The 24,419-nt window shown below is 40.2% G+C and overlaps 2 protein-coding genes across 7 annotated transcripts in view; one reads left to right on the top strand and one right to left on the bottom strand.

The window, feature by feature from the left end:
* The window catches only part of STRN3 (striatin 3), an 88,498-nt gene extending 83,396 nt beyond the window's left edge, over positions 1 to 5,102 (bottom strand). The window contains exon 1 of one of the 3 annotated variants that reach the window (XM_033107384.1): positions 4,519 to 5,102. In XM_033107384.1, coding sequence (XP_032963275.1) covers positions 4,519 to 4,800 — 282 coding nt within the window. In that variant the 5' untranslated portion in view covers positions 4,801 to 5,102. The remainder of the gene's footprint in view (positions 1 to 4,518) is intronic. The other 2 variants (XM_033107386.1, XM_033107387.1) reach the window with 2 other exon arrangements.
* AP4S1 (adaptor related protein complex 4 subunit sigma 1) overlaps positions 4,088 to 24,419 on the top strand; it is a 36,970-nt gene continuing 16,638 nt past the window's right edge. For 3 of the 4 annotated variants that reach the window (XM_033107389.1, XM_033107388.1, XM_033107390.1), the window contains exons 1-2: positions 4,088 to 4,400; positions 23,726 to 23,935. In XM_033107389.1, coding sequence (XP_032963280.1) covers positions 23,798 to 23,935 — 138 coding nt within the window. In that variant the 5' untranslated portion in view covers positions 4,088 to 4,400; positions 23,726 to 23,797. The remainder of the gene's footprint in view (positions 4,401 to 23,725; positions 23,936 to 24,419) is intronic. The other variant, XM_033107391.1, reaches the window with a different exon arrangement.

Consider the following 24,419-nt stretch of genomic DNA (forward strand, 5'->3'; position numbering starts at 1 on the left):
CGCCTCCCACCCAAAAAAAGGAAATCAACCAATTCTGATCAAGCCCCTAGACCCAACTAACCAAGTAATTGGGAAAAACAAAAGGAACAACAGAACACGTTAAACTATATCACAGGGGAAGCATTCGGCAAAACACAGACGTTGGGAACCTCTATAAGACTAAAGACCTGATTTCTTCAATTAAAATTGACAAGGAAAAGGAAAGATGGAGAGGGTTCCAATCACAATGTTTTTTGAATCCTGATTCAAAGAAACTGTTCAAAGATAACTGAGAAAATTAGAAATTTGAAAAGTGGCTATTTGATAATATTAAAGAATTGTTCATTTTTCTTAACAATTTGGTAATAACTACAATAATATGGTAGTTGTCTTTTAAAGTCCTTATCTTTTACACATATACACTGAAATATTCATGGATGAAATTATATGCTCCTGGGATCTGCTTCACAATAATTTGGGATAGGGGTAGGAGTAGACAGAAGCATAAGTAAAACAAGACTGGTCATGAGTTGTTACTATTTAAAACAAGTGACAAGCTTGTGGGAGGGACAGATACTATATTACTTTTGTGTATGTTTAAAACGCTCCATAATAAAAAATTAAAGGGTACATGTAATACAATCACATTTACAGTATAGAAGATAAACTGTTGAGAGGGGTGTGCATGGAGGGAAATTGTTAGATTACTACAGAGAATTCAGGCAGGAGGAGCAACCTAAACTACGACAGTGGTAGTCAAGAAATGAAAACCAGATTAAATCAGGGTTATTTCCTTACGTCCGTAGTTAGGTTTCATGGATATTTTAGGTAAAAATTTTTATTCGCCCACTGAGCTAAGGTATGTATTAAGACCTTAAAAAAATTCTTGCCATTTAGTAAGTGCTCAATAAATATTAGGTATTTATCTGAAAACCCATTATCTATACAGGTTTTCCACCATTTATTTTCTTAGCATCCTGTTAATTTCTGGTTTAATTTACACCTTATTATTTCTAGAGTACAGGCTCCATGAGGGCAAGATCCTTATTTCAAATATCATTTATATACCACTATTTGCATGCCTGAGTGTGCAAGCACAAACACTAATTAAAATTTTTATATTTGCTGGAGAATTAGTAGTTTTACAATACAAACTTCTGGACTACATTTTCTATGAATTATCTGTATATTTTCATAGTTGGTAAACAAGCATTTTGTATATACCGTAAGTGTGTTTATTACATACCAACTACAGAAAAAAATACAAGAACATGTTGGCAATATACACCAACTAGACTTGACACCTCACGGGAGCTCAAAACAAACTTTGTTGAAGTATACTGAAATGGTGTATGCCATTTAATGGTAGACAAAAAATTACAGGGCAGAGTCCACTTCCACGAAAAATGCTAAGATAACACAACACAGTGATTACACGAGTGGTAATAAGACCACAGGCTTGGATTCAGACAAACCTGGGTTCAAATATCAGCTACAGTACTTAAGGCAAAGTTATTTAACCTAAGTTTGTCTCCTCATCTGTAAAACAGAAATGATACCTACTTCATAAGGTTATACTGCCAATTAAATGGCAGTTATAATTTTCATGTAACATGAATTGCCAAAATCCCACAGTCCATTTTTTTCCTCCGTCTCTGGAGGATGAGGCAGAGCCCTGCATACTTTTCAGTTTTACAAGGGATTCTGACTAGCACTAGAGCCTTACTAACTTCAGTCCAAAGTAAGGAGCCATCACAAAGATAAAAAGAGCTTTAGGACATGATCCTTTGGTTTATTTCCAAGTTTCTCAGACAGACTTTCACCCCAAATTCCTTTTACAGAAAAAACCATACTGCAAAGTTCCAATTTAAAGTCCTTTAGAAAACCAGGAAAAACATGCTTCCATATTGAAATTTTACATCAAACTTGATATACCTTAGCCTCTTCCTATTCCATTACTGAACAGTTTCAATATTGAGTGCTTTAAATATATGTGTAGATGACCACTGCACCCAAGGCTTACATATACAACATGTAAGCTGTCTTACTTTTCATCTTTCTTAAAAATAAGTTTACAGTTTAGATCTACTGATGCTTCTTTAAACCCGCCCAATAAATTTTTATTCAACACATGCATTTTTAAATGTGCACAAGCAATCTTACTAAAGACTGACCGCACCTAAAGTAAATTTAATATTCCAGAAGCAAATCTGAAACCATCCTAAGTAACCCAATAAAACATTGCCGAGAAATATATAAAACAGAAACACATAAACACAATCATGAACATTTTATTCCAAAACAATCAGTATGAAATAATGAAAATCCCTGGAACAAATTAAGAGTTTAAAAACACTGTAGAACTTCTTCAAAATAAGCAAAGAAACAAAACACTTAGAATGGCTATATATCAGAACAAATATGTCAATAGTTGATCAACTGAAAGCAAACAAGTAAAAGAAATCTCCCTTAAAAGACTTTTCTGTTACTGTCAAGGAGAGAGTAAGGAAAGCAAGAGGGAGGGCAGACAATATAGACCTTATTAATGTATATATTTTACTAATTTAGACAAAAGACATTTTCTCAGCTACTTACATTAGTGAAGCTTATGAATGACTAATGCAATTGCAAACTTAAAATTGTATAATCCAAGCTTTCGTACAACAGTACAAAGGTTATAAACATGTATCGGGGACTGGTGAAGTATTATTTAGTGAGCCCAAGCCTCAATGCATTTGCACATGCAATTTTTAAAAATAAATGCTTTACTATCTTCATTCACACAGAATATTGTTTGTAACATGGTGTAGTAGAAAGCTGTATATCAACAGAACTCTACAAATCCCAAATATGTTAAAGCAGACTATACACAAGTTAAAAGAAATAAGACAATTTTGACTTAAGCTTTTGGAAAGTTACATTTTTAAAAGGCCAGTAGTACATCAAAGCACAATTCTAAAATACTGATTCGACTAACAGGTGTTAATTTATAATTATTTTTTTCTCGACTTGATAGTGTCAAAATATATAAGTATTCTCACTTTTTAAAAGTTTAACTTTGGCCACTTTATGGAGTCAAATAAAAGTTTACCAGTTCAAAATCAAACTGAAGAGTTATACATTTGTTGAAGGACATCCTTTCTAAATTAATCCAATATTCCTTCTTTACACACATTTTCCTAACTATTTACTGTAGGCATATATGACATATATGTCAGCTAGCAATACTGCTTATATTCTAAATATACATCAGTCTGAAAAACAGGTGCGACACTACTTAGATCCACGCTTTTTTTCTTCTAAGCCTAAATTTGACCTGGAAAGGATTCAAAAATAAACACAAATACCAAAAAAAGTTGAACAATCCTTTTAAAAAGATTCTGAAATACAAGACATGAACCCTCAAACTACCAATATCTTCCAAAAGTTAGTTAAACCAGCCTCTCCAAGTTTCTCCTTAGGAGGATCAAGTCAGGCTTAATTGTGAAGGGTCCTGAGGATCTTTAACTTTGCTTCCCCTCAGAGTTAGTAACGTGAGACACGTTCGTTTCACTTCCAGCTAACATTAAATCTTTTCTCAGTCGTTTCACAAAGACAACACAGCTAAGTCTAGTTTGGCTTTTTATGGGTAAAAATGGGGGTGGAGGAGGGGGAGGCCTCCTGAAGGGTACCCTAAAACGAAACACTCAGTACAGGCATACCTCGTTTTATTGCGATTTTTCGCATTATTGCGCGTCACAGATGCTGCATTTTTTTTTTTTTTTTTTTACAAATCGAAGGCAAGACCCTGCACAAGCAAAAGATTGCTATTCGCTTTATTGCGGCGGTCTGGGAATAAACCGCAATATCGCCGAGGTATGTCTGGAGAAGGCTTGCTGAGTCAGTCGCTAAAGAACTGACTGGGAATCTAAAGTGATTACGGCAGCATCCCAGGTAAGAAGGTAAAGTTGGAGGTAGGAAATGAAAAAACTTCACAGTTCAGCGGCGAGCCATTGTGCTTGGTAGTAGCCCTGGAAAGAAGCGTGGCTGTCAAGGGGCAAGTGCGTACCAACTCCAGAGGAGGGGGCCAGACGTGCCAAATCGGAAAGAGGGGTGATCCGGGAAAAGGTGGTAAAACGCCCATCCCAGTCCCTCTCCCCGAGTTCTCCATCTCAAGAGGCACAAACAAGAGCAAGCTCGGTGTCCAGCAGCCCCACGCCGAACTATCCCACAGAGAGGAGCTCAGCCCCAAGCCCCGGAGGCCCGGGCAGGCCGCCTCCGAAGGAGCCCCCGCAGACGCCATACTAAAAGCCAAAATGGCTGCCCCTAGGAAGCCCGCACCGCGCAGCTAGTGAGGCTTGGGGAACAAGCTTCTGCGGGAAAGGGGAAGGAGGACTCTAGGAAGCGCCGTGGCCAGGTCCAACGCGCCCCGAGCCACACAGGTAGGTCCCTCTAGTCTTCCCAAGGCCGCGGGTTCCCACTGAGGGAAGTCCCGGCCCCACCCCCCCACCGGGAACCCCGCGGCCGCAGCCGTCCCACACACCGACCCCAGCGAGGTACCTGCAATTCGGCCCGCTCCACCTCCCAGTGCGCCCGCTCCATCTCGAACCGAGCCCACTCGTGCTGGATGTAGTGCAGGATCCCCGGGATAGTGTACTGCTGCGGCCGGGACAGCTCGGGGCCTGCCGCAGGACCCGCTCCTTCGGCAGCCGGAAGACCCCCGCTGCCCGCCGCTCCATTCCCCCCTGGCGAAAGGCTCATATTCCCCCCAGGTCCCTGCTGCTGCCGTGGAGGGGCCGCCATCCCCGGGCCGCCACCACCGCCTCCGGCGAGCTCGTCCATTGTGTGTGGGGCCCCGGCCGGGGCTCAGGGCGAGACGCCGACGGCTGGGGGAAGGGCCGGGGAGGGTGGCCCCGCGCTAGTGGCGGGGCGGAGGCCGGCTGGGAGTGGGGCGGGGAGGGGGTGGTTGCTGTATGCCTGCCGTGGGTCAGAGCAGGGAGCTGCCGGCCGCCGCCATTACAGTCCCTCCTCCATCTGCCCGTCTCACTCACTCACTTTAGGGAAAGGGGGGGACGCGGCGGGAGGCGGGGAGAGAGGGCAGGGTTGGGAAGGGGATAGACGTAGGGCCGTCGCTCCCGCGCAGCATGCCGGGTAGAGAACGCCGCTGCTGCTGCAAGCCTAGTAGCCAAATACAGTCCGGCCTCACCCTACGCAGGCGCACTGAGGACGCCGTCAAGGTTGCCGTTAGAGGCGGGGAAGGAGCTCCGGCCCCGCCCCTAGGCCCGCCCCCCGACTCGCTCCGGGTGTCAAGCGGAGGGTACCGGATAGTGGGCCACTGACTCCAACTTTTGGAAGCGAGTCGGTTTCTGGCTTCCCAGTAATCAGTTTCCCTCGTTCAATCAGCCCCTAGGCGCCGTTCTCCACCCGAGGGTATCAGCGACGTGCCTGCCTTTGGAGCTGGGTTTTAACCTGGCTGATCGCTCTGGCCCGCCACTGCCAGTCCCGGATTCCTGACGTTTCTTTTGCATTCCTAGCGTGTTTCAGGCAGTCCCAGAGGGTCGGACCTCTTTCTCTGCCTGTCACTCGCTCTTTCTCTAGTTCTTAGCTCCGGCTAGTTTCCGGGACTTTAGGGACGTTCTCTTGTGGCAAATAGCCCAGATCCTTCCGGACGTGGTGAATGATTCCCCGTCTCCGTTTCGAGCCCCGGCTTTGGTCCCAATTCTGTCCTCCCGGTCGCCGGTCGCAACTTGTTCCACTTTGCCTCCCCTCTTCTTTATGATTCTGGGTTGGGTTGTGCCTTGGGGATTTGGGAGGAGAGCAGGAGCGATTGTTTTTCTTTTTTTTCTTGAGAGGAGGGGAGGTAATGAAAAAGTTTAGATCTTTAGATGGTGGGTAGGAGAAAGATAACTTTGAAGGAGACTGTTGAGACTAACAATTTGATGTTTTAGAAGTGAATGAACCTTGCGAGTGTTATCATTCATAGCAGAATCTCTTGATGGAAATAAATGAAAGCATTGTGAATACAACTTAGAATCCTAGATGAATGACTAAAGATATTTTCTTGGGTCATTAAATGTCTGAGTGAATGTAATACATAAAAGTCAAGGTTAATCTTTTAAGTACCATGGTGTTTTTATGTGCTTAAGTTGCCAGGAAACATCCTTAATGAACTAGTAAGTTTCTAAAAGTTAATATAGCTAATAACCATTTGGCTGAAAAATAGCACAAAAATAATACTTAACAACATAATAAGGAAAAGAGGTTTAGTAATTACAGCTATGCAGGAAACTTGCATATAAAATGGATTACATTATTTTTTTTTTCTTCTCTACTACAAAGAAAGTTTTCTCTATGGAATATATATGACCAGTCAGGGTATAATTTCAAAGAGATAAAGTAGTACATCTTATTCTGTCATATCTGCTGTACTGTTACAGTTTAATGAAAGGCAAATTGGACTTGTCATCCATGATACGAAATTAGGTGTAAGGTCACAGTATTATCAAGAATTATTTCTCCGTATTATTAAGAACTACTTCTCCCCATTGTTAAAGTACTATTTCAACATTTTGTAGGGACCAACATACAACCTGCTTATTCAGTCCTGTTCCTTTTTGAGGGGCCTCATAGCACATAAAAGTTCAGAAATCCCATGCTACCTCAAAACCTACATACTAGAAACATTTGTGAGAGGATGTGGCATCAACAGAAGCAGACATGCACACTTATATTTCCCACGGGCACCTCAAGCTCAAGTAAAGACTGGATTTATAATCCTTTTTTTCCCTCCGCATTCACCTTCAAAAACAAAAACTGCTCCTCTTCTGTTATCTATCTCATTAAGTGACACTACATTCAAACCTGAGGCCTGGCAGTCATTCTAGTACCTTTAACTCAGCCCCCACATCCAACCTCTTTCATATCTATTCCATTATCTTCATTCAGTGTCTTAGGTTAAGGCTTCCCACCTTTATCCTTCCCCTGTCTCTCATGCCACTGATGTCAGAGTCATCTTCAAAAGGCAAATCTGATCCTGTCATTCCCTACTTAAAATAGTTTAGTGATCACCAAATTTAGAATAACGCTCAAATTTTAACCTAGTGTATAAAGGTCCTTCAAATTCTAGATACTCCCTACCGCCTAATCTACCATCACACCATCATGGCACCCCATTCTCCTTTCCGGCCAAACTGCACTGTTTTTGGTTCCTCAAATGTATAGTAATGTTTCATTCCACAGGACTTTAACACATGCTGTGCCCCATGGCCTTTCCTTACCTTTTTCCTTCAAAACCTAACTCAAGTATTACTTCCTCCAAGCTTTCCAAATCCTTGAATTATTTAGAGACCCCATCCTAATAGTATCACATGCTTAGCTCCTAGTACATATTACACTGTATTCAAATTGTCTATGTACTGGTCAGTGACACTCATCCTGATCACTGTGAAAGCAAGACCTGCACATAACAGGTACTGCAAATCTTTGCTTCACTCATTTATTTTTTTTTAAAGATTTCTTGACTGGCTACTATTTTTCAGATACACTCCTAGTCCCTGATGGTCCATTGTGAACCAAGGACATAATCTCTACTCTCATAGGATTTCCAGTCTAGTTTTAGGCAAATTACTTAGCACCAACCACCATAGCTTTCTTAATATCTGTCCAGATCCGTCTTAAAATCATTTCTTTTAAAATTTCAAGTGTGCTCCCTATTTGAAGAATTCCAGTTTGAACATGTCTACATTCACTTTAACCACGGTTTTATTAATGTCAGTGTAATCCTTCGCCATGTTCTTCCCAGATCATAGTCATTTATCTGCAGGATCCTCTTGTTCACAGCTGTACCTCCAGGGTCTGGGACAGTGAGATCCCAATAAATGTTTGATGAATAACTTAAAATTAGACTAGACTAATATAAATATTTTTCCTTCCCCTCAACCATTTTTTCTTAGTTTTTGCTAACATTATAGCAGTTATCACTTAAGGTTCAATGACCAGAACTGAGTATTAAAACTAAAGAACACCAGTATTTTCTACTCTGTAGAGAGAATTTTTTTAATTATTTTTTTAAATTTTTCAATTATTGTTGACATACAATATTATATTAGTTTCAGATGAGAAAATATTTTTTACATTATTGACGTTGTGCTTTGTGTCTATGACTCCTGAGGACACTCTACAGTGAGCTCCTAGAATCTTGTCTTCTGTAGGTAATGAGCTTCCCCAGGCCATATTATCACCTACAGCTCACCTAACTGGAACTTCCTCCCTAAACTGTGGCTGAGTCATTTCCTCTCTTCAATGTCATCTTTGAAACTTCCTAGTATTTGTTCTGTCCTTTCATCTGTCTGTTCATTCCTCCTCCATGCCCATTGATTCTCTCAGTTTTAATATACTACTGATGATCTTCGTGAATGCTGCTTCTATCTTTAATCAGTTTGGAATTTTAGGGTGGTTTTTTTTTCTTCCTCATTATCTAATCCTAGACACCTGTGTGCTCACTCTATCTGACCAAAAAGGGACTTGTCCTATATCATGTACATGTCCTATATCATGTCCTATATCAAGGTATGTTAAGGAATTCCAGGCTTTTAAATAAGTTCAAAATAGTCAACACTCAAATGTCTTCTTCTCAATTTTATATAGTACCTGATGTGCAAAGTTCTGCCTCTGCCTTTGAGAACTATATAGTGGCCTGTAATCACTCACCTGAATATCCAGTTTTATACCTTGCTGACTTCTAACAAAGAGCTCAAACTGGTTCAGAAACACTAATCTAGTCATCTTTTTGCATCATCTGAAAAAGTTATAACAAGTATTATCTCCATAGGAAGGAGAGAAAGCTGAGATAAGAGTTCTGGGTCACTTCCATAGTTCCCCAGTAGACTAAGAAGTGGTTCCGACTCTTACATCGCTGAGTGTATATGTGTATTTGCAAACAAGAAATAAAGGCTCCCTTCACTATTCTGCCTCCTACTGTCAATGGGCTCAATATTGCTTTCTCTGGTTCCCATATTATATGCACTTTTTCATTTCTGATTTTTTTGTCTGTTAAAATTTGTTTTTTAGTTATAGTTGACATACAATATTATATTAGTTTCAGGTATCCAACATAGTGATTAGACGTTTATATACCTTATGCAGTGATCACCACATCATTTGCACTTTTGAAATCCTTTTTAGGTAGTTTTGAGGTGATTCAGTCACTTGGGGAAATGACGTAGTATTTACATGTATAAATATAGAGAACAAATGAATATAAGAGCCCAGAAAAAGATCTTTGAGAAGAGCTGGCATGTGTTCCAAAACCAAAGAAGCAAACTGTATAATGCAGATGGAACAGAAAAGGAGGAGGCAGCTTTGACCGGCACCATGGTTTGACCTGCCAAATAAGATCAGGTATCTACTTCTCGTTACAGTAGTTGCCTATGGCTAAGAAAATTGTAGAAATACATTGCAGGGTATTTGAACTATTCCAATAATATATTGTGTGGTAAAGAAAAGGAAAAGGATCTTCACAGGTTATAGACAAATAGGCACCAAAACCTTTAGAAAACTCAGCATGCTGTATAAAATTCTAGTTCAAGTCCACTCCTGAATTGTCTCCTGGGTAATATGAGTCAGAAAGCGGTAAGCTGTGATAATATTGTATAATAGCTAACTCATAGAGATGTCAAAATTGAAGGAAATGAAACAAAGGATTGCCTGGAGCTGAGTCCCTCCTGGACATTGGCTTAAAGTGAACAACTAGGTCTATAAACATGAGAACCAAATGACTGGAAAATGTGACTTGAATGGGAAATTGCCAAAGCTCTTTCGAAGGTAATAATTTAACAGTCTTGGAAATGTGGTTTGTCTTCTGTTGGAGCAAGAGGGGAGAAAGTTTAGAAGAACGATACCAGACACGATCACCTTTCCTGGGAAATCTGTGCTCCAGACAGTGTTCTCTTTAGAGAATATTTTAAATTTGGCAAAAATTCACAAAAACGTATTTATAACATATTTTTAAATGATGGTAACTTTTAGTTTTGTCTTTCTATTAATAGACTAACCTAAAATACATGACAATTACATCACCCAAAAAGATTGAAGAATTTTTTAGAGCGTTTTAAAATAACTCCTATTGCCCTTTGCTCCTTTTGTTTTATAGAATTTAATGTAGTGATCAGATATTTTAAATTGTTTTCTACACAGACTTTTTTAAATGCTTTATTTTGAAAATTTTCAGTCATGAAAACAAAAAAAAGTTTAATGAACTATCACTATCAACAAGTATCAAGATTTGCCACTTTTATTTCAACTATTCCACTTTTTATCTGTGAAGTTGTTTTTGTTGTTGTTGTTGTTGTTGTTTTGGAGTGTTACAAAATATTTAACAAAAAAATTGACATAAAAATGTTTTACATCACAATAAAACAGGCCCTTCGGAGAGGGGACATGTGGAAGCGATTGATTTCTCTAGTGAGCACAGCCTTTGTTCATACTCATTCAAGTCTTCTAACATGGTGATACTCTTTCTTCGTATTACCACACTCCAGTATTGTTCTGTGGCCCCCTACTTGCCATCACCACACATTCATCTACTATCACAAGATTCGTAAAGGGATTAAATCCCCACAACATTTCCTTGGACATGTCTGCCACCATTTAATTTCAATGATAACTTCTTGTCCATAAATTTTTCAACCCAGGAGGATGAGCTTTGCTCCTAGCATCTATTCCACAAGCTCAAAGATAGGTACCTTGAAACGGAATCGTGGCCTCCCTCACACTCTTGCGGCAGGCCCCAAGAATGTTTGAAAGTAAATCCAGACATCATAGTATTATATTGGTACGTGGTTCTCTAAGTATCATTCACAGATTATGACCTTTAAAAAAATACATATGCCACAGTACCATTATCACACCTACAAAGTTAATGGTAATTCCTTTATACAGTCTAATGCACAGTCTGTATTTAATTTCCTCTGGTTATCTCAAAAATGGTTTTTTTAATAGTTGATGATTTCAAATCAGGATCCAAACAAAATCCACAGATTTAATTTAGCCAATATAGCTTTAGTTCTTTTTTGATCCGCCTACCCCTCACTCCCCATTTATTTGTTGAAGAGACAAGATTACTTATACTATAGAATTTACCACATTTGGCTGATTGCATTATCTGGTATTATTTAGCATTTACCTTTCCCCTCCATATTTTTTATAAACTAGAAGTTAGATACAGAGGCGAGGTTTGATTCAGGTTTTAAGTTTTTTGGCAAAACTACTTCTCCTTTGGGGATGCAGTGTACTTCCTGTTGTATTACTCACACTAGGTGGCACATAATGTCTATTGTCTCAATTTTAGTAATATACTGAACTTGATCACATTCATCTAGCTATTGTCAGCCTTAACTGCTAGCTAGCTATCTCTTGACACAAGTAGTATGTTCTACCCTCAACAGTTTCTCCCCAGCACAGGGCCTGTCTTTCTATAAAAGACAATCCACTGGGTGTTTCCAGGCCTTCGGGGTCCAGGATGGAAGCTTTCCTTACAGTCATTAACAAAAGAGACCCTGCTAAGCCTCCTCTTAGTTCCCACTGTGGTTCTTAGATTCACTCATGGGGTTCTCATTTCAGCAGGGGCGCCTCCTTTGGATGATAATTTGGTGATATCTGGGTTCCGTGCCTCTTTGGACCCTTACAATTCCACTTCTTCAAACTTGCACTTCTGCCAGCACAGCTGTGGTCACCCCAGTTTTGTTGCTAAGGGTAATTTAATTCTACCTACTAGTGTTCTAGAGTACCAGGGAATGTTTGTTACCTAGTTTTTGGTAAAGATGTTGCCTGTAGAATTTTTTTTTTCCCTAGCTGCTCTCACTGTTTTCATGAAGGGATCCTGGGAGATCCCAAAACTATTCTGCTGCTCTCATGGCTCCCTTGCCTCTCTACACTCTTGGCATTTTAAAGTTTAAAATGGCCTGCTATTTAACCTAAAGTTATTTATTATAGCCCTGCTATTGAAATATTTTTGTGATCACTACTAAGCAATTGTGATATTTTTGCTCTTCAAAGATTGTGAGATATAAATGAGTGTAAATTTAAGTATGAATATCCTCCGGGCAACAGTTGGGCAGGCTCTTGTCTGACAACTTGAATCTCCCATTTACAGTTTCAGCGGGAGTTGGAGCATGTTGCTATACTTTTTGTGAAATTGAGAAAAGCAAAAACAGGCTCCTGGGCAAAGGGCAGCCAAGCAGGCCACCTGAGAGGCTCTGCATTTACCCTGACATTTGATCTGACCGAGAATGATACTAAATTCAGATACGTGTCTGTAAACTTGCCTTGGACAACATTTGCTGGTATGTTTTATTTATTGGTAGTAGGAAGGGAGATAAGTTGGAACTCACTAAGGGAGCAAATCAGACATAAGAGTTTTGGAAGTTTAGGTCCAATCACAAATGTTAAACACACTGTGGTAAATGTAGTACTGTGAGCTTTACTGTCCTCAATTGTCATGTTATCTGACTGAGCAACTTCTGAGGCATTTTAGTGTTGAGATTAACTAAAAGTAAATAATCTGTTAGAATTGTGCGTTTTGTGATACGCTCCAGGGTCAAGATTGAAACTGCTAAAATATCCATATTAGCCAGTAAATGCTTTTGTGTAGAGGTTAGAGCTAGGTTGACACTAGTGAATGGGGAGTGGCATTGTGTGTCCTTGTTAACTAGAGCCATCACTCAGTTACTGGAGTCTTGATGCAAACCTGGAGATAAAGAGCAGTGGGTGAGAGTACAGACGCTGAAACTAGGCTAACAGGAGTTGGGTCCTCCACCATTTTAATGGGTGATCTTTGGCAAGTGACTAAGTTTTCACATCTGTAAAAGAGAATAAAAACAGTCTCTAACATGTAGAGCTATTACGAGGATTAAATGAATGTAGGTAAAATATTGAAAACAGTACCTGCTGTTTAGTAAAGTACTGTGTAAGTGTTTTCGACTGTTTTTATCTCTCTTCGTGTGTTGGTTTGTTGGGTCATTTTTGCACATCATATTACAAAGAGTGAATAATTCTTTCAGGTTATAGCAGTCTTTCACGACCACCATCAAACATCGGGAACATTAATTACTTATTTGAATTAGAGTTAGTTGTGGCCATGTCACTAACAAAAAAGATAGATCCTATTGGGTAAATAAACTGATCCCCAAACTGTCGTTTAATACAGTAATTTTTATGTTGCTTCTTTCAGAGTGATGATCTGCAAAAAGAATTTATTAGAGCTATAATATCCTAAGTGATATCTTCAGTCTCCAAAAATATTAATATAGCTTTTAATAGTCCTTGATTTTAATTCAGGACACACTTTAATTAGGAAGATCTTAAATAATACCTTTAGTAAATAGCTGTAGTTTCATAGTATTATTTCTTCCATGTTTTCTTAGGAAAAAATTCACATGGTAACTATTAATAATTCTTTTCCCAGGTTATGTGAACATTAGAGAACAAGACTTTATAATGTTCAAACAAAGTAATTGCAGATAAATTATGGAGTGATTGATCACTTTATAAAAACATTTTCCATAATCCTAATATTGCACTTAAATTCAATTTATAGTCAACTTCTCAGAGATAATGTTTGGGTAAAGTGAGATTCCTCTGTACCCCAGTTAAGTTTTGTTTGTTTCTTCTTTGTTTGACACAAAACTGTAGGAGCCATTAGCAAATCAAATTTTAATTCTAAATTCCTTTAGTTTAATTTGAAGTTAAACATTGTAATTGATCTTGTATGAGCACTTACATACCTGTCATTTGAATGCTAATATGCTACTAATAGATCACTACTCTTCAAAAGAAGGAAAAACATATAAGAAAAACCTATATTTGTATGTGTTTCACAGTTTCCATGGGAAATCAGATGTCTAACAAGAAAGAAAAATATCTGTCTTTAAGTTAAGAAATACAGAAGTTTATCAGTATCCAGAACATCTGACTTGAAATACATTTTTTCAATTAAAGGGGAAACTTGATTAACCATTTTATAGGAATGGGAAATAATATATAGTAATTTTAGTTCTCTTCCTCCTTATTGACACATTGTAACATTAGTAAATCCTGGAGGATCCCAGCCTGGAGTCCCCTAGATCTCTGGTCCCCACTGCTTTTTCTCTAAAATTAAGATATTGGATGTCTTTTTAATCTAAAAATTCAATGAAGAGTTTTAGTCATTAAGCACAAATATTTAATTTGTAGGCTAATTTTAACCAAACAATTTAGAATAAGATTACCCACACAGGGATGTTTTTTCACTATTTCTAACCCATACCCATATTGTGGCAAAGTGAAAATTAAATTTCAAAATAAATTATCCTTGACACTAAAACCAAATGAAAGAAAATTTTAGAAGAAAAAATTTAATTTTATTTTTGAATGATACCTATTATCATCTCCATAGTATGTAGTAATGGGAAGGTTGAGACCAATTACTTCCCCAAAAGCAGCTTTTCTACCCTCAGAAGAGGGGAAGGTACGCTATGAACAACAGCAACAGGCTCGAGTGAACTCTAGCCATCAACAGTTTGTACCTTTAAACTGGGCGCACCTGCCACCACCTCCAGATCTGACAGTAAGTACCTCACTGGCAAATGACTGGTGGACGGTCTATTCTCAATCCCTCCATCCCCTACTCCACACACACAGATGACTAATGCATAAAAATAAAACAAGTACTTTCAAACAGACAATGTAATGGTCTATTTATAGTATATAAATTCCTCATCCTCAGTTTTTGAAATATGACTTTTCTTCCTCCACCTTAGTCATATTACTGTAAAGACCTTAAAAATTCTTCCATTCACCACACACACACACACACACACACACACACACACACACTGCCAGTTTAGGAGAGAAAGTCTGATACTTGAATATCTCCAAACATATAGTATCTACCCTTTGCAGTAAAACTTCAAGCTTGTCTCTGCTTTATGAGGTGTGATCAAACAATATGGTGACTGTTTAAATTTAAAAATAACAAATTTCTTAAAGTAAAAGACATATTGCCATTAACCCCCCTCAAAATACTTCCCCTCCCTTCAAACACATTTATCCCATCGTTCTTGCCATGTTCTGAAACAGTTCTGGAACTCCTTTCGTGAGTGTCTTTAGTTGCGCTGTCGTGGCTGACTTGATGTCCTGAATCATTCTGACTTTGGGGAAGAGCCAGAAGTCCAGTGGTCCAGTGGTGCCAGATCCAGTGCATAAGGTGGATGAGGACGCACCGTAATGTTTTTATTTGACAGAAATTGCTGTATACCAGAAGCGATGTGTGACACGGAACAGTGTCATGATGGAGGATTTACAGCACACTTTAAAACACACCTTCTCTCAGCCATCGCTCATACCCGACTGACTGCACCGAACAAGTTGAAACTTGTCACACACTATTACTAAGGTTTTATGTGCTACTTACCACATTGAAGATCCCTGCCTTTCTGTTGGATTTACCAAAGTGGCTTTAGACCAAGATCTGAGAATCACAGGTAGCTTTAGAAATTTTTTAGACATACTGTTAGAAAAATGGTAGACCAGACTATTAAGGTTTATTCTCAAAGGGTTCTTCTAATTTTTCTGCAGAACTGATAGCATCAGGATTTCTACAAATTCTGAATTTGATTGGAATGTAACGTTTTAAAGTGTTTTGGTTATTTTAAAACTGAGTTAAAAAAAAAGTAGCATATATATAAATGTGTTTAAAACCAAATTAATCAAATGTGGTTGAAATATTTCTTGAGTGACCCGGGGATTTAACAGAAAGTAAAAGTCTCATTTGAAGCTACTAAAAATGTATTGTGAATTAAAAGAAAGATTTAGAGAAAGAGAAATGGGGAGCAAGGAGGAGGAGAATGAATAGAAAGTAAAGCAGAATGGGTGACAGGTTTCTTTGAGTCAAATTTCAATAGTCTTAGAACTGCAATAGAAAGAATCCCTTAGGAAGAATATCTAGACTGCACTGGAGAGGAGGATGAGCAGGGAAAAGGGGGACTCTGTCAGGTGCTTTACATTTCCTTTATCTCATTTAGTCCTCACAGTAAGTCTGTGAGGCAGCTGTCTTTATTTCCAGTTGACAGATGAGAAAACTGAATCATCATAGTTCCCATAAGTTCTGAAGCAAAGAAACAAACTGTTTTAGTGTATGAAAAAGAATATATAACATATTATAAACGCTGAGGGCAGTGCTCCAAAATAGATTAAAATCTGCTACTAATCAGTATTATTTCCTCTCATGGAAGTATGGAGAAATTCAGACACAGACACAGCTAAATTACTTTGAGACCTATGGAATGAATTGATATGGTGTGGCAAATAGAACCTAGCAATTGCTATTTCCACATTTCCTGTGTTTAGGCCATACTAATTAGATGTTTTCAGCACATCCATTTTGAAAAACGGTACATATCTTAAAGAAATATGGCATTTAGAAATGCCACAATAAATGAAACAATAGATTCATTATTCAGAGTAAACATTTTCAGTTGGATAATTTCTTAAAAATATATAGTGCAGCTCAATATTTTTTTAAAAAACTTTTTGTGTGTGTGACACAAAAAGTAACACACCTCTTAAAACTTGGGAAATAAAGTAAGGAGAATTAAAGTTGCCCCTAATCCTACCATCTAGATTTAAGCAAAATGCATTTGAGTATAATTCCTTCCTTTTCTGCTTATTATTTTATAGTAGCTCTAAACTTTGAACAATGTACATGTACAATGATTTTTAGTAAATTTGCAAAGTTGTGCAAATATGACCACAATCCAATATTAATAGATTTTCAGCATCTCTGTAGTGCTCTTTTATAGGATCCAACCTGGGCTTTGTGAGTGGACCAGGTTCACTTAAAGGTACCAAAAGAAAATAGATACTAGGCTAGCTTCTTGACATTTTAGCGTCCATCGATCACATTTATGTTTAAAAAATAAAATTGCTACACATGCATGCATATTTATATATAAATGTATAGAGAAGGCCTAGAAGCTTACGCACTAATTTAAAAAACATTGGTTCTATTTGGGGGCAGGAGTTGATGTACCAGGATACTTTTGTGTCTGCTTTGTTTGAATAGTCCTGTGATTCTTTTAAAGGAAAATTAGTGCTAGAAAAAAAGGTTTCATTCATTATTTCATTCATTCAATCAACATTTATTGGCTGCTCACTATATACTAGGCACTCTGCAAAGACGTAAAGTAAGATATAGACCTTACTCACAAGTTCATGTTCTAGTATAGAGTTTTGCACACTTTGGGTCACAGTTCTTTCACGGGTTCTGAAATTAAAAATCAGTGAGTCGTATTGGATTATAACCCAAGATATAAAATAAAATATCTGTCAATCCATCCCTTTATCAATAAATGATTTAATAAATAAGTAGATAAATAAATGAATGGGTAGAATAGACAAATGGGTAGAATTACAAATTATTTATGTAGATACTCCTCACTCAAGGAGATGGACATAACTCCTCACCCTTTAAACAGGGGCTACACATAATGACTTCTTTCCAAAGAGTACATTATGAAAAGTAGGGGCAATAACTTGACAGTAGAAAAACCTGACAAGAAGTGCCTCAACCAGGTGACCAAGGTCAGTATCAACAGTGATACGTCGTATTGATAATATGTGCCCTTGACATGAAATGAAATGAACCCAAATCCCTCACAAATGCAGTTTTTACAAAATGAAATGTCAAAGAAAATGCTGGAGTGCAGTATACATAGTATGGCTAAGCATTGTTTTGTGAACTTTTGTTTCAGATATATATGTACCTATATACAGGGTCCCAGTGTGAGCTCTCTCTCTTACTGTCCTAGTAAAGTGAGAATCACTGGTCTAATACGGGAGCTCAGCATGTAATCAAGTAATGATTCTATAGAGTAACAGATTTTCCTTCTAAGATAGAGTGATGGGTTCAAAGAAAGAATAAGCCGCTTTTTGTGGTTAGAAAGAGGGAACTGGGATAGGCAGGAAACACTTCACTGAGGAAAAGGCGCTGTATTATCGTAATGACCTTGGCCAACACTCCATAAGCACTCACTGTGTGCCAACTACTAAGCGTTTTTCTGGGAATGTTACCTACAGTTACTCCTCTCATACTCACAACCAGAAGATAAGTACCATTGTTACTCCATTGCACCTCACACTGAGTACAAAAGCTTGCCCAGGATCACAGTAAGTAATACAGCCAAACAGTCAAGCTCCAGTTTATGCTTTTGACTATTATACTGTACGAGTACTACACATTTTCTTGGTAGAAATTTGCTTTTTAACTTGAGGGATTTTATTTCAGTCACTTTTATGGAGGAAAAAAATGTTTTTCTCTGATATTACCTTGAAGTGTGTGTGTGTTTGTATGTGTAAGAGAGTGTGTGGGGGGGCGGGGGGGACCTAGAAAGCATTTAGACCTAGAAAGGATGTTAGCCATCATTAAATACCACTCACTTTCATTTCTAAAAATGTTATACTCTAATGTTTTCACGCAGTGAATTGGTTGGTATTTTCCACGTGAATTATGCAGTGGTAGCAGAAAAGAGAATACCGACTTGACCGTCCCCAAAGCTACCTGACATTGAGTTTGTTAAGCTTAAGTGAACAACCTACTGACACTAACTCACTGACTGAGCAAAGACCCAATGTGATAAATTAAAGACAGCCTTCTATTATGAGTCAGGAGACCGGAATTTAGGACTTCATTCTACATCTCAGATTATCGGTTTCCCATCTGCAAAATGAAGGGAGTGCGTGTCAGGAATGACAGATATGAGGGGCATATGTTGCCACACCCTGCTTCTGAACCCATGACTGGCATGGCTGATCATTCTTGGCATTCTTTTGTTCTGAACCTGGAAGCAGCTCGAGAATCCTTCCCAACGCAGTACTCAAAGCAGCGAATACAGTTAGTCACATTGGCACCCAAGTAGAAATCTGTTTGTCATCTTTGGATATGACAATCCGTGAAGGCTCTTCCAGTTCTAACTCCTAGAAATACACCATTAGAAATTTGAAAACTGCCCTATTCAATATGTACTTCAGTCTTTCTAGTTTCTCTTTTCTGTAGGCATGTGTAGTGCAGGGGATCCTGCCGACTTCGCCATGTGTCGTGCGGGGTGTCCGGCGGGGTCTCTGGTCCCGCTCCCCACACAAGAACGCAGGACATGGTGAGGCCAAAAAGGAACACCCATGGAGCCATAAATAGGGGAGTCATATCTCTGTACTCTCACTGGCGGCTGGGTTGGAGACACAGGAACCAGGAGCAACACAATTCTCAGCCCTCACTGTGCCGCTTGCAGACTCAGCCACCATCTTCTTGCTAGCTCCCCCTTCTTTTCTGCTAGCCTAGCCACAGCAGTTATATTCATGGCCAATGGATCACTGGTTACAGCTAACGGCCAACTAGCCACAGCTGCTGGCCATTTGATCGCAGTCGATGGCCATTTACTACCTGAGCCAGCACCTTTCTATGTGAGGCCGAGAGCCTGGAAACTGCTTTTTGGGGCTCTGTCCGCACACTTCACCCCTACAGGGTCTCGCCTCACAATCTACGCAACAAGCGTCTTCTGCGAGGGGCCCTGTGCGAGGAGCCTGGAGGTGAATGCTATTTCCTGGACACAGCCAAGCTCTCTGGTCACAGCCAGGGTTTCTCAGGGCACCACCAGTACTTCTGGGCTCAGCCAGACTTCCTGGACTTCTTAGGGTACCACTAGTCTCCCCGGGCACAGCCAGGGTTTCTCAGGGCACCACCAGTACTTCTGGGCACAGCCAGACTTCCTGGACTTCTTAGGGTACCACTAGTCTCCCCGGACACAGCCAGGGTTTCTCAGGGCACCACCAGTACTTCTGGGCACAGCCAGACTTCCTGGACTTCTTAGGGTACCACTGGTCTCCCCGGACACAGCCAGGGTTTCTCAGGGCACCACCAGTACTTCTGGGCATAGCCAGACTTCCTGGACTTCTTAGGGTACCACTAGTCTCCCCGGACACAGTGAGGGCCTCTCAGGGCACTGCCACTCTCTCTGGGCACAGCCAGACTTCCTGGACACAGCCAGGGCTCTCAGGGCACTGCCACTCTCTCTGGGCCTCTCAGGGTACCGTGCTGGAACAACAGCGGCTCACAGTCAAGGTGCTGACATATTCTCGATGGCGGCCGGTCAAGACACAAAAGCAAACATCCGCCAGTTCCACTACATGGTGGTATGTTCCCAAACAGTCAAGTGGTCCATTAAATTAGGGATGGAAGGCAATTCCCCATAGTCCATAGTCATTGCCAGGGCTGTCCTGGGGGTGAGGGATGACCTTGACCTCACCCTCAGCTCCCACGGAGGACTCAGCAAGCGTTTCCTCCTGGGACTACAAGTCCTGCATCCGGGCTGCCTCAGCAAGCACTTCCCAGCCCACGGGGCCGCAACAACCTTCGCTTTCTCCCGCCTCTGCTGGTTGGGGAACCGTCCACGTCTTCCCACCTCTCCACGGGGGTCCAGCTCTCCGCCAGCTGCTCCTCCTGGTCTTCCTGAGACTGAGTGTTCATATGCACAAACTGCTCCACCGCCCTTCGGAGAGCTTTGGCCGGCACCGTACCCTGCTCGCTGCACCATGTGTAGTGCAGGGGATCCTGCCAACTACGCCAAGTGTCGCGCAGGGCGTCCGGCGGGGTCTCTGGTCCCACTCCCCACACAAGAACGCAGGACATGGTGAGGCCAAAAAGGAACACCCACGGAGCCATAAATAGGGGAGTCATATCTCTATACTCTCACTGGCGGCTGGGTTGGAGACACAGGAACCAGGAGCCACACAATTCTCAACCCTCACTGTGCCGCTTGCAGACTCAGCCACCATCTTCTTGCTAGCTCCCCCTTCTTTTCTGCTAGCCTAGCCACGGCAGTTATATTCATGGCCAATGGCTCACTGGTTACAGCTGACGGCCAACTAGCCACAGCTGCTGGCCATTTGATCGCAGTCGATGGCCATTTACTACCTGAGCCAGCACCTTTCTATGTGAGGCCGAGAGCCTGGAAACTGCTTTTTGGGGCTCTGTCCCCACAGCACGGTTGAGTTTATATCACGTAGGGTCGTGGGAAACCGATCTGTCCCTGCTGTCACTCTAGTGGCTGCCCTAAACTTGGCCTTTAGGCATCCCAGCTCTCACTGTGCAGTGCTTTCCCCGATGAAGCTTTCCCGTTCTTGATTCTTCCTGGGTTTTTCATGCACATTCTCCTAAGTTCTTGGGTGTGGAACCTAACTTCTTGGCAATCAAAGCATCATCCCCAGCCTTGTGTGTTGTTTATAAATAGAGGAAGTTCATACCTGCTCGCTGACCTCTCCCTGCACTTGTCACAGCATATGTCTCCTGGTTGCGCTACCTCAGTGTGATAGTTGTGTGTTCTCTCTCCCCTTCCTCCCGGCCCCCAGTGATTAGTAAGTAGGATAGGTGCTTAAAATATTCAGCTTCAGTTCTCAAATATGTATTAATACTTGTCTCCGAGTCTCCACATTACGTATTTTGGCATTGTCTATTTTCTAATAGAAATAATTTACAGTTTTGTTTGTCTATTTTATTACCACTGCATACTTGTACATTTCTAAATTGTGTTAATTGTTTATGAAAATGTTGTAGTCAAGTCTTTAGATGCCTTCACCAACTGTTTTCAAGACTTGCATTCTAATGAGTATTGACTCAACGAGTCCTTGTTTGTCATCCTTGCTCTTGAAGTCACTGAGAAGGAAAGCTGTGCTTATAAGGTGGAAACCAATTTGATCCCTTGGTGTAACTTCGCAATGGGATCATTTTACATCTCATTTTACCACTAAATGCAACCAGGGCATTTAAAGGCAAAGGTTTGGCCATGAGTTCCTTTGAGATAGTATTTTTTTCTTATACCTGGCAGTTGGAATCCGGGGTATTGTAATTCCTAACTTTCATAAAGATGGTTTTAAAATAAGTTTACTGAAAGGGAATAAAAGAAAGGATCGTAATCTTAATTTACTAGTCACCTGCCATAATTTACTGGCAATCATTTGTAAAGAGAATAAAAGCGGCACATAATACCAAATGATTAAATAGCACACTGTATGTTGCAATCCCACTTACAGAATGAGCTTATCTTTCTGAAAAAGGGAGTGAATGACCACATGCCTCCCCCATAGCACAGCTGTCATGTCCCAGGCTGAGCTGGTCTAGATAACATCCTGTTCTACACGTGGAATGAACACAGCAAGCCCAGGCTTTGCCAGGCTGGGCCCGGCTCTTTCTAGCTCTCAACGTTTTGCAATTGTGACATAACCACCTGTCCAATAGGGTTTAGGAAACAAGAGATGAGTTGGGAAAGCAGAAAATAATATAAAATTTAGTGCAGGTATTGTCTCATAATCTCTTGCAACTTTTCTGTAAAATTATTCCAAATTATAAAAATGTAATTAAGAACTGTTGTTAACCTTGGTCTTTTGCTCAGATTTTCACAAATATCACAAAATGTGAATATACTATCTGATGAGCCAAGAGGCAGGTGTGGGGCTCATGACGAAACCAGGACTGGTCCCCGGTCAATATTGTGCTGTTTTGCATTGATTATTTCAAAATCTATGTTAAGTATAAGGGAACAAACATAAGATTCAATACAGCAGAGTTAGAAATAAAACCACTAGCTTGCACTGCTGAATGATGAGGACAAGTTAGGAGGCCTCACAGATCCATACATGTGCGTGGCCTCTGAGCTTCAGCTCACTTCTCACGCTAAATAATCTGGAGATTTCTGGTGTCTTAACATCCCTACACTTCAGTTTGCTTGTCCTTAAAAAGGCAATGACAGAGGTACCCACCTCAGAGAATTGTAAGAATGAAATAATGTATGTAAATTGCTTAGTACAGGTCCTTACAGGACTTGTTATAGGGCTTTGCTAGAGGACTTACAAATAGTTATTACTGCTACGGCTTCCAACACTAAGGAAAGAAAAGCTTCACTATAGCTCTTGTCTCCACTGTCCATAAAACAAAGTTCATATTCCCTAACATGACTTCTAAAGCCCATTTCATCTTACGTGAGCAGCTTGATTTCCTATGCCCATTCTTCCTGCCCCCTGAACTTTCCGGAGTTTTCATATCCCTGTTTTCTCTGCCTCCGAGTCACTTCCTCTAGATCATTGTTCAAGGTCTTCCTTAAATGCTCCTGCTCAGAGGAAGCTCGCCTGTGATGTTCCTGCCCCCTTCCTGCTGTGCACCAGAGAAGGCTACCTGCCCCAGTTATATCTCATCCCCTTGTTTACTTGTTTACCTGTCTCACACCTTTGCTGGGTGTGAACATCAGAAATCAGTACTTCAGCTCCATATTCTCCTTTTGTTGTTGACACATAGTTGGCGCCTAACAAGACTGATGAATCAAGTGAACGAATATGAGTAGTACTGCGGATACTCAAAAATGTTTTGGAAGATAACTAATGAAAATTTATGTTTAGTTGTTTATTAAAACTTCATTGATCAAATATATGGTGATGGAAGGAGAACTGACTCCGGGTGGTGAACACACAATGGGATTTATAGATGATGTAATACAGAATTGTACACCTGAAATCTATGTAATTTTACTAACAATTATCACCCCAATAAATTTAAAAAAAAAAAAAAACTTCATTTAGTTCATTGATATCAGAAGACATGTTATTTATTGCTGGTTCAACTATAGAACACATTTAATATGATTCTTTGAGAAATTTGATCTTGCCCTTCTGTTATTCTTTCATCTTGCAGGTTCTAGTTACAGCCGCCCCTTGCCATAAATTTTGACCTATATTTGGAAAAATACTGGCCAGGAAAAAAAAAATGATAAAATTTTTCCTCATGGTGAATAAACAAGGGCAGACCCGACTTTCTAAGTACTATGAACATGTGGAGATTAATAAGCGCACACTTCTGGAAACAGAAGTCATAAAGAGCTGTCTCTCTCGATCCAATGAACAAGTAAGTTTCTGATTCTCTCTTTCATCTCTGCCTTCAACTCAGCATTGGAAGATCTGTTATTACTGAGTCTCAGGGGCTATCATTTTCTTTGAACTACGTTCTTTCAACAGCTATTAGGGAAAATAACAAATGAAGTGAAATGAAGACTGAAGCATAGCTCTCCTTACATCCCCTTAAGAAAAATAAAAACGAAGAAAACCAGGAAAAGTCTTGGGTTCGTATTTAGGTCAGCATATTTGTCTCAATGCACCATGGAAGTGACAGTTTCAATTTTCTCCTGCTAATAGACACATCTTCTTTTTTTGTTCCTATGAATCCAGCCCTTGGAACTCTTAGGAGTACCTGCAGTAGGTGGCTTTCTTTAGACCAAAGGTTGAAGGTTAAGTGAGTGGTTCATAGGTGAACACTCACGACCCACTTTATGCCGGAGGATAATTATATGATTCTCATGTGGAGTGCAGAGTTTTCTGCTTACCATTTTTGT

The sequence above is a fragment of the Rhinolophus ferrumequinum genome, chromosome 6 (genome assembly GCF_004115265.2).
Source record: "Rhinolophus ferrumequinum isolate MPI-CBG mRhiFer1 chromosome 6, mRhiFer1_v1.p, whole genome shotgun sequence".
In the NCBI taxonomy this organism is placed as follows: Eukaryota; Metazoa; Chordata; class Mammalia; order Chiroptera; family Rhinolophidae; genus Rhinolophus; species Rhinolophus ferrumequinum.